This window comes from Neophocaena asiaeorientalis, unplaced genomic scaffold (assembly GCF_003031525.2).
Source record: "Neophocaena asiaeorientalis asiaeorientalis breed wild unplaced genomic scaffold, Neophocaena_asiaeorientalis_V1.1 scaffold66, whole genome shotgun sequence".
Classification (NCBI taxonomy): Eukaryota; Metazoa; Chordata; class Mammalia; order Artiodactyla; family Phocoenidae; genus Neophocaena; species Neophocaena asiaeorientalis.
This window is the reverse complement of record NW_020172677.1, coordinates 634457-654797: the sequence shown is the minus strand read 5'-3', so window position 1 is coordinate 654797 and position 20341 is coordinate 634457. Positions and strand designations below refer to the sequence as shown.

The window sequence follows — 20341 nt, the reverse complement described above, 5'->3', positions numbered from 1 at the left end:
TCTTTCTTGATAAAATAGCTGAAATAGAATCATTTCAGATGTGGTGTATGCTATTTAAATCAATTTGCTGCCTGAATTACTAAACTGGCTACAGAAAATGATCCCAGTAAAATAATATCTACATTATTATTATTCTTATCCCAGTAAAATAACATCTCAGTGTAGCTTCATCTTAATTTATACTAGAAGCACATTCTGAGGTTCTCATGTTAAGCTTTAATTCAATTACACTTTCATCTTGAAAAAGCTGACTGTCCTGCTTTTGGGCCTGTTGAAATGAGAACACATTTCAGTGAGCCCCAGACAGGATCAACATACAGGCTTCAAATGCCCCCTGGTGGCTGATAAGCAGAATAACCAAATAAATTAGAAGTCGGGAATAAACAGGTTTTCCCTATTGCCGTTTATTTATTAATTCATTTAAAAGAACATGTCAAGAATTTACTGTTTCACACCGAAGATCAAAAGATAAGTGGGATACAGTTTGTGTCATAGTAAAACGAGGGTAAAAAGATAATTATAGTGATTTTTTTCCTATTCTGATCAAGTTATGCTGGTCTTTATTTTTGTAGGTATTCTCATGGCAATTAATATTATTTATAAATTCCTGAAAAATAAAAGCAGCTATTTTCCACACAAGTGTAATTCATGTATCTAAATAAATCTAGAAGACACATAGTAAATAATTACATGTTTTTAGTTTTTCCTAGGAGTAATGTGAATCCATATTGCTTTTTCTGATTACCCAGATTGCTTTTTATAATTATCCTAATAATATTTACAGTTTTAAAAATTATTTTCATTCTTTCCAGGTCAGCATTATCAGATCTGTTGAGCAGATGAGGAAACTGAGGCAGAACAGTCAGCCTTACCTGATAATTCAGTATAATAGATGAGACCACAGTTCAAATTGTCTGATTGCACCTCTTAGTTTTCTTGGAAGATTCATCCAGTGACTTTTGTGTGGTTTCTAATGGTAAATATGAGGGGTTTTTATGGAGTCACTGAGTAACATGAGATAGCCATTTACAAGAAGGGTTAGCGCGCGCACACACACACACACGCGCGCACACACACACACACACACACAGGATCATTTCCAACATCAGCTACTGAGCAGCTGTTACAATTCTCTTGAGTTGGATGGAGTCTTTTTTCAAGTTATGAAATGTCCCATATCCAATTACCAATCCCCAGAAAACCCAGGCCCTGGCTTTGCACTGTGCAACCAAATGATACACTTGTGATGCCAGAGCAAAGCGATTACATAAATAATTTACTTAGGTCTTCTTTAATCCTATACAAGAGAAGCTTATGGTAATCTTAATTAGTATCTTACTCACCCAGCACAGTCATGTAACAGTAATCTTCTATTGAATTTCCAACACTGAGCACGAAAGGGTGCAAGATTTTTAAAGAATGTGTTCCTAGTTTACATAAATCAGTGATGTGAGTCAAAATATACACAAAGTCGGTTTATTTAAAAGGTATCAGTGTTCTAGATGCAAACTATAATTTCTAAGATGTCAAAAAAAACCCTAGAGGTGGTGGGGGAGTTCTCAGCATTATTATTTTAAATCTAGGCTCTTTAGTATTTTGAATTGCTATTACATATTTTCGATTCAGCTATTTTTGTTCCATTTCAAAATATTTTCATAATAACTTTTTTCCATTTTCTCATATTTGCTTTTGAGCTATTAGAAGTTATTTCTATGAGCAATTTTTGATTCGCTTTCATATACAGTACTATGAAATAAAAACTACTCATTTTTAACATTTATGTACCATTTAAGATTGTTTCCTTTTTGATAATCGGTAGCAGAATGGTGAATATAACTATCATTACTTTGGATCATTGCTTTACAAGAGATGAGGCGAAACAAAAAATTCTTTGGGGTAGTTTTATGATTTTTTTTGTGTGTATCTTGGACTCAAAATTTACATAATTAAGTCTAGTTGGTTCAATGACTACACTTAAACTATAAACTCATCGGAAATATAAAGTTGTATCTCTAGAACATGAACCAAAAATTAACATAAAGGCTTTCCTCAGCTACACTCAATTGTTACCTTCTTTGGTGCTCCTATAATGTTCATTCACTAGTGCATTCATATATTCCTTTGTCCATTCATCCACCAATGAGTATCATACAAAGTAAAAATTAGTCATGTTTCCTTCCCTCCAGGAGATGCATGTTGAAGTTGGAAAACCAGTGTTGAAATTAGGCACAGGTGCTTCTTACAGAAAAACAGTGGTGGGGAATCTAAACCAGAGCAAGAAACGTCAGAATATTTCGGCAATGACTCAAGCTGAATTTTGAAGGGCAAGTAGGAATGCCGTAAGTAGAAAGGCTTTCCATTTTCGTGGATTTTCCAATGTATTACAGATGTAACAACTTGGTACTTTTGGGGACTCTTTACCCAGAGAAATAAGTAAATGGCAGATCAAGAAGGGCCTAGGTGGTACGGCAGAGCTTGAATTTTACCTTGCAAACTAAGAAGTTATTGAGAAATTTCAAGTAGGGGAATAAAATGACCAGGCTTGAATTTTAGTAAGGTCACTTAGGCAATAATGTGGAAGATATATTGGAGGAAACATGGAGCAACTGGAGTGCGGAAATATTAAGAGCCGACTGAAATAATCTGGGCTTGAACTAAGAGGGCCTAAGTTAAGCAGGCAGGGGGACAATTTAGTCTTGCTACACTCAAAATGGTCTGGATCAGCAACACGAGCATGTTTGAGAAGCTTGCCTGAAATACAGAATCTTGTGCCATATCCCTTACCTTCAGAATCAGTATTTTAACAAGCTCCTCAGGTAATCTGTATGTCTGGGAGGCACCACACAGTAGGGGCAGTTACTGGAGGAAAAAGAAAATCACTGTCAGGTGGGGTCAGTTTGAGGTGTTTATGGAACATTCAAGGAAGCTGATCCATAGCAGTTGAGTATATGGATCTGGAGGCTGCGTTGGAGATGCAATTTAACATTTATCAACCTGTTAGTATTTGAAGCCATGGTCCGACCCAACTTTCCTGGTATCTGCCCAGGAAATTATATCATTAGGCAGAGGGCCCAGAGGGAGCACTAAGAAACACCATTATTTAAAGTTCCATACAGCAAAAGGTATCCACAAGAAACAGAAGGAGCTTCCAGTGGTAGGTATAAACAACGTGAGCAGTGGGAAGAGTTCCAAGTGGCCGGATGGTCAACATTCTTGTTTTCCAGCAGAGGTCACATAAGAATAGACAAAAGTCCATGGATTTGCCGATCTTGATGTCAGAGTAAAGCTATGGGTGGAGATTATTTCCCATTAAGTTCTTTCTTGACCTTAGTAAGTGGGGATGCAATTTAGTTTCTGCTTTCGAAGTTCAGATGAGTAGAGTATGTGAGAGGAGCTTGATATGGAGCCAGTTTGCAAATGTTCTCTCTTCCAATAAGATGGTAAATTCTTTGAGGAATAAGGAAGGCACATAAAGATGAGTAAGACCCGGTCCTAACCCTCAGCGTTTATAACAAATAAGAAATAAGATATCTGTAGTACAAGGTGGGACATATATTATAAAATATTATAGGAATTCAAAAGAGGCATACACTACATCCAAACAATCAGAAGAGGCTGCTTACCTCTCAACTGTTATTACAGAGATGTGCTTACTTAACATTTACATACTTAACACTTAAACTATATTCACTGCTTGACTTTTTCTCTTAACAAATCTGATGAATTATTAATAAAGTCCCATTTATTCCAAAATCCAAGGAAACTTCAAACTCATTCATGAGATATTTATTAAAATAACACATTTAGGGAAAAAAATCAATACAATTGTATACATCATTACTGAAAACTGTATACCATCATACAAAAAAGGATTTTATTTTGGGAAATCAATTCCTAATTTATGGCAAGTTTTACTTTCAGAAATAAAACCACAAAACAACACAATCTAATTCAATCTTAAAGGCTGGCATGCTGAGCAAGGAATGTTCTTATTCTTTGTAGGAGCTCCTTCTTTACACTGTCAGGTACCAGGGCTGAAATATAAAAATAAAAACATAAGAGTAAAGAAGATCCCAATTAATATATGTCAACTTGAGATTTGGTATTTTATTCAGGACTACCAACAAAATAATTTCAAAAGTAACCCTTATGCTTCAATAAAAAAATAAAGACATTTGAGAAAATAAAGTATATTTGCAATTCATTATTTGAATGAATTATCCAATACCTAAAATAATATTGCACATGTGAAAATTCTCTAAACTAGGAATAGAAAAGGCCTTTTTTAAACAGAGGCTGTAAAAGATTGATGAATTTGATTCAAATGCAACAACTTAATAAGCTTGGTCAAAATTACCATAAACAAAAACAAAAACAAAAACTGAGAAAACACTGCTAATCTCTCTACTACACAATTTCTTCAATTTGATATGAAAAAGATCAGCAGGCTTACAGAAAAATGAGCAAAGGAGATGAAGAAAAGGAGAGGCATATAGTTCTTGAATGTAAAAGTTTAACCTCACAACAGAAATGAAAATTAAAACCACATTCAGATAGCATGTTTTACCAATGAGACTGGCTAAAATCCAAAGGTCAGTAATGTATGTATTGGCAAGACTGGGGGAAAACTGGCCCTCTCATATTAGCTGGTGGGAGAATAAACTGACAAAACATTTTGGGGAAGGTAATTTGGCAATACTGTATTGAAATAAATGCATATACTTGAATGAGCAAAGATGCAAAAGCTTCAACAGTAGCTGTATTTGTTATAGGCTTATTTTAAAAATTTTGAACCATGTAACTGTATTATCTACTCAGAATATTAAACTAAAAATGGGAAAATGGGAGTTCTCTGGTGGCCTAGTGGCTAGGATCCCAGGCTTTCACTGTTGTGTGGCCCGAGTTCAATCCCTGGTTGGGAAACGGAGATCCTGCAAGCCGTGTGGCATGGGAAAAAAAAATAATAATAAAGGAAAAAAAGCCCTGCTCTTTGAAATTTAAATTAATATTAAATGTCAATAAATAAATCTACACTATTTCCCCCCTTTTTGGCTACTAAAAATAAGAACAATAGGGAATTAACTATACAGATACTCCTCTTTATAAATTTACTGTAAGCCTGCCTAGAAATAAAGACTACATAATTAATTCAAGTCCACTGCAAATGTGATCACTATGTATGTTAAATATACTTTTAATCAAAATTATGGTGATGGGGAACAGATCAGCTGCCTTGGGGTTAGAGATGTGGTGTGACTATGAAGGAACAGCTTGAGGGAGTTTTTTAGAGTGAATCTATACATGTGTATAAAGTTCATAGAACTGACACTAAAAAAGGGTCAATTTTACTGTATGTTAATTTAAAAAATAAAAACAAATACCTCTCTTGACAATAAAAAGAGCACTATGAAAATAAAAGAAAAGATTTATTTTTACTTCTCTTTTCTTTTTTGCTCATTCTCTAGCAAGGGAGCTACAACGGATTGAAATGTCCAACACACAAGTATTGAAGGAGAAGCAAAGGATGATTTCTACCCTGTTAACAGATTAAGTTCTTAAATGTTAACAGATTAAGCATAAATTACAGAAGAAAAGTAGAAAAAGAAATTATAGAAATTTATTTTAAAACATAAATCCATGGGGAGAACAATAAATACTTTTTCCCCCTCCTTTTCCTGAGACATGATTGATCAAAAAAGTCATGTTGTTTAGCTGTAAACAGCCCTAAAAAGATGGCTGGAAAGGACCACAAGATGTTGTTGCTCCTTCCACATGGTAGCAGTTCAGGGGACTAGTATTCCCTAGTAATAATTTTAAAATCATTTACTTTTCACACTTAAATTATTTTTACTATTTCTGTGTGAGGAAATAACTAACGGGTCATCTAATTTACCTGCTTCCACTTATAATACAACTCTCCCTCCCCCCACTGACTTCCTCAAATGAAATGATGAAAATAATCTCGTTACACTTAATTATATGATGTAATTCCTGACTTAATACTTATTACATATAAATATTTTGTTAGTAGTTTGTTAATATACTACTTCCTCTCTTTCCTTTGGCTTCTCTAAACAAGGTATTAAAGGGAGAAATTAAGAAGGTAGTTGAAGTATGAGTCTTAAATATGAATTACCCTGACCATGAAGTTATGGAGCTACCAAATTCTTAATTAGACATTCAAGAAGACATTTTTGTTTATTTTTAATAAGGAAAGAGAGCAATGACTCAGGGGCTGGTGTAAAACTCTGAATTATTAAATATCAGGCTAAAGTTTACAAATCCTAGCTTCAGGTAATATTTGCCTCTACAAAATCCTGTATTATAAAAATGATCTGTTCTAACAACCACATCAATTTACATTTGTGTACTGTTTTAACAGTGCAAAAACGTTTTACACCTCTTAGTTGTTTGTTACTCAAGACCAGGCACAAAAGTTGGTGAGGCAACTATAACTCTTCCCAAAGAGGAGATGCAAGTACCCACATAATTTTGGAAAGGGTGCTTTTCCTTGTAAAAAGAAAGAAAAGCTGCACCAGCAAAAGAGAGAGAAAAAAATCATGTCTTAGCCCACAATTCCTTTCACACAATTTGTATTCGTTCCTTACCTCTGCCTTTTGGTGTGATTTCAGCCACCAAGTCATCAACAGTAACGTGTTCTAGTCCTTTTTCTTTAATTACCTCTTATGCAAAAGCAAAAAACAAATCATATCATTTAAAATCATTATCTGTAAGAAAGATTTTCATAGAGGAAGGGTTAAGATCATGTTTTTAGAGTACAGACTGGTCTTTAAAAAAAAAAAAGAGGACACTTCTTTTTTCTTTTCTAATGAAGGTTTATTTCAACCTTAAACACAGTATGTATTCACCAGATCCAAAACATAAAATAATTATAACACTTAGAATGAATCTGAACTGTAAATTCAAATCTAATATTTGTAAAAAACTGGAAACTTACAACTGCACAGATCTTATTTCACGATAATCATATCAGCTCTTGAATGTATGGAGGGGAAAAAACTATAATTTAAGTCTAACTTGTAATTTCACAGCCCCAAATTAAAATACAGAACAACTCCTTTGCTCCTTTCTCTTCTCTAGGCTGGGCCAAAAGAAGGAGAAAGGAGTTTACACTTATTGGACCCCTATTATGTGCTGGGTGCTTTGCATCATTTAATATTCACGATAAGCTGCCAGGCTGGGCATTTTTCCCACTTCAGAGGTGAGGCAAGTGAGGCTTAAAGATTAAATAACTCATTCAAACACGACTTGAAATCCAGCTCTAGTCTTACCAGTGAAGGTCTGTATGACCTCAAAGTCTATGCTTTTATTAATTTGGCACATTGCCTTCTTCCGGTTAATGATATAAATAGTTTCTATTATCATTTGTAGAAACCAATACGAGAATTCATTATAAATATCCAGAATTCCAGCATACCAAAAGCTGAGCCAGAAAGGAAGGAGGCTCATCTTAGTGACACTTGTAATTGTATCTAATGGCATAATCATCAATACCTAATTGCAATTTAACAAGCTCCCATTTTATAATTTTAAAAATACATGTAATTTTCTAAGAGCTTTTATAGATGATTTTTTCAAAAATAACACTGTTAAAGATAGGAGATATAATTCCTGTAAGTCTGCCAACCGTAAAGTGCTCAATGTGTTAAGAAAAACAGACTAGGAATAATTAATGTTTCACTTTGAGTAGGCACAGCAAAAAAGGTGGGATTCCATATTCCATGCCAGAGGAAATCTTGCCTCACTTGTTTTAAGAGAAACACAAAGAAAATTTCTAAAAATTAAGGAATAGGTCTACATATTATCACTGAGAGGAGGTAATCTATTACTACAAGCTTCAATTTTCTATTTGTTTAAAATTATGCTTGAGCACTCAATATATCTTAAAATACTGACTATAATTTTTCTAATGCATTCCAAACCAACACAGCTGAGAGCTATGGAATTAGCTTATCTTCTAAATGAAACAGATTACCTTTACAGTGTGCCTTCAACTGATCCTTCCAGCCACATTCAATTAATTTAGCTCTCAGCAACTCCTTGAGGCTGTTGAAAAAGAAGTGTTTCCAAATTAAACTACAATAGTGTTCAAGTGTACCATATCTTAGATAGGAATGCTTGAAGCAAAGCTTCAACTGTTCAATTAAAAATCCCATCTTCCAGTTATAAAACTTTAACCATGGCCTAATCTTGGTTCTACCACTAAAAAGTTCTTTGGTCTTATGCAAGTCATTTAAATGCTGGGCCTCATTTTTGTCATCGGTAAAATTCAATGAAGTGGATGGGGTACAATTCTTAAGAAACCCTACTCTCTGGCCTTCTTACACACTTTCTACTTCCCTCCACCAACAGGAATATTGTAGGTTTTGTACAACTTCAGAAGGGTATTAGTTGAGTTTGAAGCAGCTGTACTTCTGAAATCTTCAAACTCCAAAATCCATTCTTTAACTACAAATTCTTACCCATTAGCTCTCTTATTGCCCCGTTATATATCTAATCTCAGACTTGCCCCTCCCTTTTTCTCATTGTCCTTCTAAATTACACATTAACTATGGTATTTCATTAATTCTAAGACTGTGTTTTCCCACATTTTAACAAGTCAGTAATTGGCATGCCTATCATAATTTAATTGGCAGTATTTTCTTTATTCTTAAAGGTTAAAAAAATATTGGTGGGTATTACAACTAATGGCATCATGGGTGCAATAAAATACTTTACCCTTCTGCAATACCTAGTCTTATAAAACCTCAATCTTCAACCTAAATCACCTCATTTCTCAGCTTAAACATGTCAAGTCCCAAACCAAACTGCTTCTTTTTCAGTATTCCTAACATCCACTATGTGACATTTCCATCTAGATGTTTAAGTCATTTAATCGTAACAGGGACAAAACCCAACTCTTGCTTCTCTTCCATCTCAAGCTGTTCTCCTTGTCAGACTGGCAACTCCACTCTTCTGGATCCTCAGACTAGAAACCTTGAACGCATCCTTCACTCAGCAATTTTTATTTATTTATTATTATTATTTTTTGCGGTACGCGGGCCTCTCACTGTTGTGGCCTCTCCTGTTGCGGAGCACAGGCTCCGGACACGCAGGCTCAGCGGCCATGGCTCATGGGCCCAGCTGCTCCGCGGCATGTGGGATCCTCCCACCGGAGCACAAACCTGCGTCCCCTGCATCGGCAGGCGGACTCTCAACCACTGCGCCACCAGGGAAGCCCCACTCAGCAATTTTGATAACACTAACGTCCAACCCATAAGCACATCCTATTGGTTCCGGTTTTAAAATATATACCTGAAATCCAAATGTTTCTCACCACCTCTGCCATTACTACCTAGTTGAAGCCACCATCTTCTCTTGACTGGACTGTTGCCAAAGCCTCCTAACTCGTCCCCCTGCTACTTCCCTTGTACACGTCCTTCTCCTCTCACTGCTCAAAACCCTCCAGTGGCTTCCCAATTTACTCAGAATACAATTTCAAGTCCTTACTACAACCTAAATGACCCTGCAAGGTCTGTCCTCTCCGAAGCAATGCCTCTGACTTTACTGTTTCTCTCCTTCACCCAGCTGACTCAGTCTTATTAGTTTCCATGGGTTCCTCAAAATGCCAGGCAAGGGAACTCCCTGGCTGTCCAGTGGTTAGGGCTTGGCGCTTTCACTGCTGGAGCCTCGGTTCCATCCCTGGTCCGGGAACTAAGGTCCCACAAGGCACACAAGGAAAAAAAAATGCCAGGAAAGCTCCTCTGTCAGGACCATGGCTCTTAGGAGTCCCCTCACTCCCTCATATCCTTTTGATCTCAGTGAAGCCTACTTTTTTTTTCTTATCCAAAATAACACACCTGATTATTCTCTGCTTTATTTTTCCTCTAGAACTCATCACCATCTGACATATTACACATTATTTTCTGTCTCCTCCCATTAGAATGTAAGCTGTGTAAAAGAACAGGCTTCATTTTGTTCACTACTATATCTCCAGCACCTAACAGGACATGGCATATGGTAGAAACTCAGTAACTTTAAGCTGCATGAATGAAAACAGATAAAAAAACAGTAATACATAATACCCTACACCCATTATTGGCAATACTATCCTCTCAGTTTCCCAAGGCACTGTTCTAGAGGCTTTCTTCTTCCTCATTCCTCATGTCAAGGGTTGTTGATTTTACTTAAAAAAAAAAAAACAAACCTGTAAGTTCTCCTTTCCATTTTTGCTGTTTTCCACTTTTAACCTATTATCTTCTGCAATTTATCTCTAGCCCTTCAAGTCTATCCTCCATACTGCCAAAATAACATTCCTAAAGTGCAAATGTGATCTAGTCAGTCCCTTTCTTAGAATTTTTTAATGACTCCCAACACCCAAGGATAAAGTCAACAACAGATGTTTTTGCAAACTACCACCTATTTTCCTGCCATTTCTTTGACAGTAAAAACACTCCACAACTCTCGGTGTAAGAAATCCAGGTAGGGCTCTAGCAATGGAAATGTGACCTAGGCAACACTGATTATGAATGGCCTATTACCTTAAGTAGGATGGTAATCTAGCTAGGTCCTTTGCTGAAACTACTAGGAGAACGGTAGTCTCAGGTGGAGAGATGTAAATTTTGAACCGCTAATTTCTGCCACCTTGTGGGTAGTGCCTTCTTGAGAATAAAGCCAACAGAGAGGAAAGCAGAGATGAGAGACGGAAAGACAGACATGTTGTTGGCAACAATTTTTGAGTGCCTGAAGCACCTTCAAGCCCTAGACTTTTAGTCACACGATCTTATATAGAAATTGGCTGAGCCAGTTACTGAGTTCAGTTTCTTATCATTGTGAATGGAAAGATTTCTGATTATACAAAAGCCACATTTCTCCTGTCCACTGTCTTTCACATTTTAACTGCACAGTTCCCCAGAATATTATCATATTGTAACAAATCTCTTTGACTTTGCATATTCGGTTCCATTTGCCTAGACTGTCCTTTCTCCTTTACTAGGTTGGGGAACTGCGAATCCTTCTTACCCAGCTGAAGTACCACTTCTACTGTTCTGTGAGAGCTTTACTGATTACCTTAATCCCCAGGTAGAACTGAGAGATCCCTCTTGTTCCTTATATATATTTCTCTCATACAATTTATCACCCTGCTCCTGGAAGACTTTTTTGATTCCTTAGACTCTCCTCTGTACTTCCAAACCTGTTCATTCTTCAAATATTTACCTGGCCAATTATGTGCTAGGCACGATGCTCGGTATACAGTAGTATTTCTGCTGTCAAGGAACTCAGATTCTATTGATACAAACTAGCAAAGGAGGTGATTATAATACAAAGTGATTAAATACTATGATGGAACAAGGTATTTGGGAGTTAACAGATTTCTAGAAGAGATGATACTTAAATTAAGACCTGATAATGAGCTAGAATTAGTTAAAGATGGGGGGAAGGAAGAAGAATGTTTCAGAGAGTAGGAATAGCACACATTGCTCTGAGGTTAAGAGAGCTTGGTAACTGAAACTGGTTCCATCATGCTGTCTCCCTGTTAAAAAGTGGGTAACATTTTATCTTCAATTGTAGTTATCTGGGTATGTATTTTTCTTCTCCATTAGATTAGACATTTTTTGAGAGAGACTCACTTCCTGTTCATCTTTGTACATGATCCACTTCCCTCCAAGTCTTGCAATATTGAACAGACCTAAGCATTTTTAACAGATGTTAGGAATTGCTTTTGATAATCTCAATTTTCTGTAATTATTTCCACTGACATCAGTTTTGTTACTTTTTAGATTCTTATAACTGTAATTTAAAGATGTTAAATGTAATTAATTAACACAATCGATTACTTACCGTTCTCTTTCTCCAGTTTCTATCAACTTTTGGTTAATTGCTGCTCTCATCTGCGCATCTTTGTTCATCTTGCTAACCTGAACATCAACATGTATTTTCAGATATAGAACACTTACAAAGCATTTTCTTCTAAATCCTCTCAAGCACCTCAACACATTTAACAGTCTATCTATCGACTGAAGGGGTGATAAATTTCAACAATGTGTTAACAAGGTCCTTACTCCTAATATTATTTACTGCATCCCAAGAAGTCATGATCATGACTTTACAATTTTCTTCCCCCATGTACCCTTTATTAATGAGTCTCTGGATAATGACAATTACTGTAACATTTATTAAACACTTATGTACCTGGAACTGAGCTAACGCACTGAGTTTTTAATCTCATTTAATTCCCAGATCTTATTCTTTTATGCAAGTACTATTAACATAGTTTGTATTTTACAGATGAGGAAACTGAGGCACCGAGATAGAAAAGTGGTGAAGGCAGGACTTTAACTCAGGTACTGTGACCCCAGAAGCCGCAAAATACTTTAACCGCACATAATAACTGACTGTTAATCATTTCTGCATCTTAATTAACTGTATTCAAAATTTGGGGGAAGCTATATAACCTAAATATCAATAGCAGAGTAAGCACAGTTTGTGAAAAATGAAATTCCTGGATAAGGATCTGAAGTGCTTTACTTTACTTTCCACTAGTATGTACCCAGAATTACAACTGCCAAACTAGCTGTAAGTATGTGTGTGTGTATATGCTCTTTATCAAAGCTTGCTGGTTGGGTTAAGAAGAAAACAAGTATCAAACTAATTCCTAACTTAGAAAATTCTCAGTTTTCAGTAAAAACGGACAACCAAAACGGTGTAAAAAGGACAGGGAGGATAAACTGTAAAACTTGGAATAAGCTAACGTTACTCCACTTATCTGTCACCAACTTGAGACTACTTTTGTTGTCCCCAACCTCGCCGCCTCTATGAAGACTCAAGACTGGCAGTGAGTTTTCAGAGTTGTTTTTTTTTTTTTTTTTTAATGGAACAGGAAAAAGGAGAGGTTGAGAAGTGACTAGGATATGTTTGCTTTTGCAGTTGGAGGCTAACATTTTCAAAATAATACTAAGGTCTAGTCCGTACCATTAGCAGAATACTGAACTTGATCTTGCCTTGGCCCCCAAAATACGGAGAGTGACCTTGGACAAGTCAGTTCTTAAAGGCCTCAGTTTTCTCACTGGTAAAACAAGGGCGCTAGGGGATCCCTCCCAGTTCAGACAGTCTTTGGGAAAACAGAATAGGGCGGAGACAGCGGGAGAGGCGGGAGGGGAGGAGCCAGAAAACAAAGCGAGGACTGGCTTCAGGCCAACTCCGGTAGCACGCCCTGTCGGAGAGCCCTACAGGCCCGCGAGCGCGGGTCGGGGAAGCTAACGAAAGACAGCACATCGAAAGGAGCCTGGGCTGGGCCCGGGTCCCGGCCCTGAGGACCACGGGCATAGCTCACCACCATCACCGCGGGCGAGGGCCGTCCCTTCCCAGCGACGAAATGACCCTTGCGCTGACGACCGTTACCTACCACACTCTTCGGCTGCCCGGACCTAGACCCTCAGTAGCTCGGGCACCTAAGCACACAGAAAGCTAGCACACGCATTTCCGGGGCGGGGTCTCGCCACCCTGCCTATAATGTGAGACTTTAACCAGCGCGGGCCGCCTCCTGGTCGCTCAGCCCTCTGGGTAAGAGAGTCCAGATCCTGCTGTCGCACGGGCATTAAGTTCACTAAAAACTACATATCCCAATATGCAACAGAGCTAACTTCCCCGTGGGCACTACATTACCCAGAAGGGATGTTACGCCGCAGTGTTTTCTGGGATGGGAAGCACGCCGCCTCCCAGCCACGGTAATATGCGTGAAGCGCGGACCTTTCAACCCGAACTTTATTAATTCTCACGCTAGGCCCCTGGAAGGCGATGGAGGTGGCCGCTAATTGCTCCCTGCGGGTGAAGAGACCTCTGTTGGATCCCCGCTTCGAGGGTTATAAGCTTTCCCTCGAGCCACTGCCCTGTTACCAGCTGGAGCTTGACGCAGGTGGGTAGCGGCGGTGCCCCCTAGCACTCTGTTCCTTTCTCCTTTTGGCTTCCGAAACTCGACGCTTCCCGCATTTTCTTCTTTTCTGACTCCGGGTAGCCAGGCGACCGTGGCCTTTCTCACGGCCTGCCGGGCAGGGGTGGACCAGAGTGGCTGGTTCTGGAGAATGATGCCCATCCCCAGCCCCCGAGGGAGCCGCCTTCGAGTGGCTTTGCCGTATCGGGACCCTGGGCCGGCTCTAGGCTCCGCTGCCCGTGCTCCGAGGTCCTGCATGCGGGTGCTTTCTGGGCTCCGCCCGCCTGTCGGTCCTGGCCTGGCCCCTGCTGCGGAGAGAGCTCAGGGCAGGCTTTCCTCCTGGAGCATTCCCTGTAAACGTGTGCGTTGAGAAGTCACACCTCTTTGGAGGACCTTCTGCTTCTGTTTCCTCTGGCCGAGACCCAGTTCTTAGAAGAGAAACTCCATTGCAGTTAGGAGCGTTTTCAATTACCTACGGGCCGTCAGATTAAGGACTCTATCGTAGATTACATCTCGAGAAATATTCCCAAAAAAAAAAAAAAAAAAAAAAGATTAAACTTAGCTACCATCCCCAAAAGTTCCCTTGTGCCTTTCTGTAACTGGCCCTCTGTTTCTCCCTCTCCCCTCTCAGTCCCTAAGCCACGACTGCTCTGTCACTGTAGATTCGTTTGTATTTTCTAAAGTATTATATACATAGAATTACACAGTATGTACTTTCTTGTCTGGCTTCTCTTACTCAGCATAATTACTTTGAATTTATTCTTGTTGCATGAGAGAGAGATTTTGAAATCTCTGGCTATAATTGTGGATTTTCTCTTCTTCCTTGCAGTTCTGTCAGTTTTTGCTTCATATATTTTATGTTGCATAAACATTATTGATTATTATGTTCTCTTGATAAATTGACCACTTTATCATTATGAAAGAACCTTTATATCCTTGGCGATAGTCTGCCCTGAATTCTCCTGTTTGATAGTAAAATAGTCACTTCGGCTTTCTTCTAATTAATGTTACCATAGTGTATACATATATATCTTCCATTCTTTTACTTTTAACCTATTTGTGTCTTAGTATTTAACATGCATTTCTTTCTTTTTTTAAAATTTATTTTATTGAAGTATAGTTGATTACAATGTTGTGTTGATAACATACATTTCTTTTTGGCAAAAATAGGTCTTTTTTATTCAAACTGATAGTCTTTATCTTGTGATAAGACTTTACATTTAATGTGTTTATTGATTTTGTTAGGTTTGGGTCTTTCATCTTGCTGTTGGTAGTCTGTTGGTCCCATTTAGTCTTTGGGAGAATGGAAGTTTCCTGCTTTTCTGCCTTCTTTTGGATTGAGTATTTTTAAATGAATCCATTTTTATCACATTTGTTGGCTTATTAGCTATAGCTCTTTGTTTTGTTATGTTAGGGTTTATAGTATACATCTTTAAATTATTACATGGTGCATTCAAATGATATTGTACTGTTTCATGTGTAGTATAAGAACTTTACAAAAGTATACTTCCATTTCCTTTATGCTATTGTTGTGCATTTTACTTTTACATATTACTATAAACTTGTAATACGTTGTTATTTTTGTTTAAATAGTTAATTATCTCTTAAAGAGAAGTAAAAAGTAGAGAAAAAATCTTATATATTTACATTTCTGGCGCTCTTCATTCCTTTATGTAGATCCATATTTTTATCTGTATAATTTTCCTCCGCCTGAAGGACTTTTAACATTTCTTGCAGTGTGGGTCTTCTGGTGATTAAATATTTCAGCTTTTGTATGTCTGAAAACATTTTTATTTTGCCTTGATTTTCAAGATACTTTTGCTATGTGCAGAATTCTAGGTTAACAGCTTTTTGCTTTCAGTACTTTAAAGATGTTACCCCTTGTCTTATTACTTGTATTGTTTCTGATGAAAAATTGTATGTTAGCCTTTGTTCTTTTATGCATACTATCTTTTTCTTCTCTGGCTGCTTTTAAGACTTTTCTCTTTCATATTAGTTTAGAGCGGTTTGATTATGTTGTGTGTTGATGTGGTTTTCCTCATGATACTTGTGCTTGGGGTTTGTTGAACTTCCTAGATCCATGGGTTTATAGTTTTCATCAAGTTTGGAAAGTTTTCAGCCATTATTTCTTCCAGTTTTTTTTTTTTTTCCTCTGTTTTCTCCTTTGAGGAATCTAGTTACCCATTTTTGGATTACTGGAAGTTAACCCCAGCTCATCAATGTTCTTTTTATTTTTTTCTGTTTTTTTTTTTAAATCTTTCTTTGGGTTTTTTTGTTTGTTTTTTTGGCCCTGCTGCGCAGCATGCAGGATCTTCGTTCCCCGACCAGAGATTGAACCTGTGCCCCCTGCAGTGAAAGCATGGGAGTTTTAATCACTGGACCACCAGGGGAGTCCCTTAAATCTGTTTTATTTTGGATAGTTTCTATTTTCATGCCTTTAATTTCACTAATCTTTTTTTTGCAATGTCTATTCTGTCATTAATCCCATCTAGAGTATTTTTCATCTTAGCTATTGTAGTTTTCATCTCTAGAAGTTTGATTTAAATGATTTTTAATACCTTTCATGTCTCTGGTTGTCATTTTGAACATTTGGAATGTACTTTAATAAATATTTTAATTTAATGTTTCATTAAACATTTTAATGTTTTAAAACATTTTAATGTTTTGTTCTGCTAATTATAACTTCTGTGTCAGTTATGTGTTGGCTTCTGTCGATTGGGTATTCTCATTGTGGGTTTTGTTTTCTTTCCTCTTTGCATGCCTGGTAATCTTTGGATGCAAAAAGTTGTGGATTTTACCCTATTGAGTGTAAGACATTTTTGTATCCTTATAAATCTTCTTGAACTTTGTTCTGTGATGCAGTTGAGTTACTTGGATTAATTAGATTAATTCCACTAGGTCTTGCGTTTATGCTTTTTTAGCCTTGTCTGGAGCAATGCTCAGTCTATGGCTGATTATTCCTCACCACTGAGACAAGACTTTTCTGTGTACTCTGCCTATGAATTCAGAGTTTTCTCTGGTCTGCCTAGTGGGAACAGTGACAGCTCCTAGCCTTGTGTGAGTACCCAACACTGTTCCCTCTAATCCGTTCAGATGGTTCTTTCCCTAGTCTGGGGTAGTTTGCTCAGACATATGCCATTAGTTCTCTGCTGAATATTTGAGAGAGACTCTCTGCAGATCTCTGGAGTTCTCTCTCTCTATGGCTCTCTCTTCTCTGGTACTCGGTCCGATGAACTGTAGCTGTCTTGGTCTCCCCAGACTTTCAGCTCAGAAATCTCAACCCAGGGAGCTGGTCAGGTTCTACCTCACTTTCCCCTCTTTGTGCTGTGGGCTGGAAACTCACTCATGGCACTAAGCTGGGGCAGTAGTAGAGCTCACCTCATTTGTTTCTCATCTCCTAACGATCACTATCCTTTGTTGCCTGTTGCCTTGTGTCTTGAAAATTATTGTTTCATGTAATTTTGTCTGGTTCATTTTATTTTGTCTTACTGGTTGTTTCTGAGGGAGGGATAAATCTGATTACTATTATTCCATCTTGGCTGCTCAATGCATATTTTTAAGGGAAAAATAATTTTATAGAGTGGTAGAGCTAGAAACAGAATTAAAATGGGTTAATGAGGGTAATGAGAAAATGGGAGTGTAGACTTTTTTAGAGAAGTTTGAGAAGTACAGGGTGGGAGAGAGCTCTGCTTTGAGTGCAGAGCGAAGAAGAGGAAATCTTTTTCATGTGTTTTGAGAGTGGGGAAGTTTTCAGCATATTTAAGTGGAGGAGAAGGGGCCAGTGGAGAGGAGATAACCTGAGGAGAGGCCTAGAAGAGGCAGGAGAGAATGGAATCATAAACAGCTGTGAGAATTAGTCTTGTGAGGGAGAAGAGGAACTGGGAGATTAACACTTACTCTTTTTCTTAGGTGTCACATAGCAAATACTTCACATAATTTAAACTTGTCAATAATTTCACAGGATAAGTATTATTAACTTTTATTACTGGTGAGGAATCAGGGTCGAAAGTTAGGTAACTTAACCTTAGCCATCAGTGGCTAACCTGACCCTACAGCTCGTGCTTTTTCTAATGCACTTTGTGGTCTCTGGGCTGTTTCTTCAGGGCAGGGAGAATAAAAGCTGGCGAAGGTTTAGGCTATAATTGGAGTAAAGGGAGAGAAGAGCCATGTAACTTATTTATGTAAGTTTACTATAAAATTCATGCCTACTCTTCTGGAGGAAAATTTGGGGAAGAGAAGCTGTGTTATGGTGCAGAAGCATTGTATAGAAGAGTAGTGGGAGCAATGCTGCTAATTCTAGCCCTGCCTTGTTCTGTACATTTTGCTTCAGAACTAATACAAACCTGTACTCTTGCTTTTTTACATCTTTATATGCAAAGAGCAAACACAGTAACTAGGTGAACAGAAAACTGATCTGTTTTAGAAGATAAATGGTCTAAGAAGTGACCATTGTGAGTTAACGTTCTTTGGCCCTTCTCCTCCTTTAAAAAAAATACTGTACTTTGCTTATGTAAGTATTAGATTGAATCATATTCAGTTGGTGTCAAAAGAGTTGAATATTGACAATTTCATGTGGTTCAACCTAACTGTGTATTTTGAAAGGACAAGAAGCAGTAATTGTGACCATTGTTAGCACGATTAGGACACAGGGATCATGTCTGTTTTATTTACCAGTATTTGCCCAATGCCAAGCACCATGTCTGGCACATAGTAGACATTCAATAAATAGTTTGTGAATGAAAAACTATAGGTTTTTGAGGTTCCATGCATGTTTTATAAGAAATATAGGTAAAGATTAAGGGAGATTGCCTTTTTGTTAGGCCCTAAGTTCTTTTTCATAGAATAAGAGAGAAGGCTTTTTCAGCAAAGCTGTTTTATTTCTAATGTAAGATAATGTTAATAAAATATTTTACTACAGTGGCTTCTTAGCCCTTTGTTAAAGAGGTTCCTCTTCTTCAGTCATATCAAAGATCAAGCTGGATTGGAGACTCCCTGCTGTCCACCCCTCCCTTAGTCTTTACAAAAGAGCCCCATCAGTGGTTAAGCTCTGTCACATTCTGGACATTGCTTTTCTCCTTTCATTTTTCTCTGCCTGCCCTTTTATACTCAAGTTGATTGACAGAGTAAATGCAATAACTTTTCCTTTCTCATTTGGGGCCAGAGAGGTGGCCTTTTTCTGAGCACTGTCAGCTTTTGCAAAATAGCAAGTATGTAATGTGCCCTTCATTTGTGTCCTAATAACCTACATAAATTAATCTTGTCAGAATGCAGCAACCTAAGACTTAGAGTATTTCATGGTTTCCTAATAATGGTTTTCCAGAATCAATACAGTTACAGACAAGGTGTTGTACCAAGGCAAAGGGCTAAGAAGTCTCTGGCTTGTTCAGGTTTGGTCAGGGGTCTTTGGTACAAATATGAAGAAAATGTATTTGTTGTATCATTGCCTGATATTACTGCTTTGGAACATTCTGTTACCACGTACACTTCCTGCAGCGTTGAGTTGAATCCACACAGTGGTGCTAGAAAAACAAGAATTAATGATTGTTTCCCTTCTAATCAGTGAATATGTATTTTTAACTTCCTTATAAAATAAACACTTCCTTGAGTCATGTAATAATTTCCTCAGCCTCTATCAAATCCATCACAAAGTTATAATGATTTAACCTCTGATAGGTCTCCAAATTTCAACCATCCTTTACCTGGATGACTGCAGTAGCTTCCTGGTGGATCTTCCTGGGCTTACTTTGCTTTGCTCTGGTCTGTTTTCCGTAGGTAGTTGTAAGTAACCTTTTTAAAATTTTTTTATTTTTGGCTGCGTTGGGTCTTTGTTGTTGCGCGTGGGCTTTCTCTAGTTGCGGCAAGCGGGGACTACTCTTCATTGCGGCGCATGGGCTTCTAATTGCAGTGGCTTCTCTTGTTGCAGAGCATGGGCTCTAGGCACGCGGGCTTCAGTAGTTGTGGCATGCAGGCTCAGTAGTTGTGGCTTGTGGGCTGTAGAGCACAGGCTCAGTAGTTGTGGCGGGTGGGCTTAGTTGCTCCGCGGCATGTGGGATCTTCCTGGACCAGGGCTCGAACCCGTGTCCCCTGCACTGGCAGGCGGATTCTTAACCACTGCGCCACCAGGGAAGTCCCTATAAGAAACCTTTTATACATTCGAATCTGGACTTTACTCTCCCGCTTAAAAGTTCTTAAATGAGCTCTTATTACATTGAGTTTATCAACAGTGATAAATAAAGGCAAGGCCTTTTGTGATCCAGCTTCTGCCCAGTTCTCTAGCTTTATTCACCTGTTGCCTTTCCTTGTGCAGTTCTCCATGTTGCTCTGTATTTCAGCCAGTCTGGCTGACTTTTAGTTTTTTGAACACAAGTGTTTCCTTCTACTTTCGCCTGCTCTCATTTTGCTTGTGATAAG

At 38.0% G+C, this 20341-nt stretch overlaps 2 protein-coding genes across 3 annotated transcripts in view; one reads left to right on the top strand and one right to left on the bottom strand.

The window, feature by feature from the left end:
• Positions 1 to 1462: 1462 nt before the first annotated feature.
• Positions 1463 to 13484, bottom strand: ENY2 (ENY2 transcription and export complex 2 subunit). Of its 2 annotated transcripts, none has more exons than XM_024739725.1 (5): positions 13334 to 13484; positions 11842 to 11918; positions 7997 to 8067; positions 6609 to 6683; positions 1463 to 4034 (listed from the first exon to the last, which is right to left on the bottom strand). In XM_024739725.1, exons 1-5 carry the CDS (start codon positions 13337 to 13339, stop codon positions 3958 to 3960), a joined length of 306 nt encoding a protein of 101 aa, XP_024595493.1. In that variant the 5' UTR covers positions 13340 to 13484; the 3' UTR covers positions 1463 to 3957. The 2 variants fall into 2 exon arrangements, with proteins under 2 accessions (XP_024595493.1, XP_024595494.1); XM_024739726.1 differs by having other exon boundaries at positions 13406 to 13484.
• A 202-nt stretch (positions 13485 to 13686) lies between these two features.
• The window catches only part of NUDCD1 (NudC domain containing 1), an 80816-nt gene continuing 74161 nt past the window's right edge, over positions 13687 to 20341 (top strand). The window contains exon 1 of the mRNA XM_024739737.1: positions 13687 to 13915. Within this exon, the coding sequence (XP_024595505.1) occupies positions 13798 to 13915 (118 nt within the window). The 5' untranslated portion in view covers positions 13687 to 13797. The remainder of the gene's footprint in view (positions 13916 to 20341) is intronic.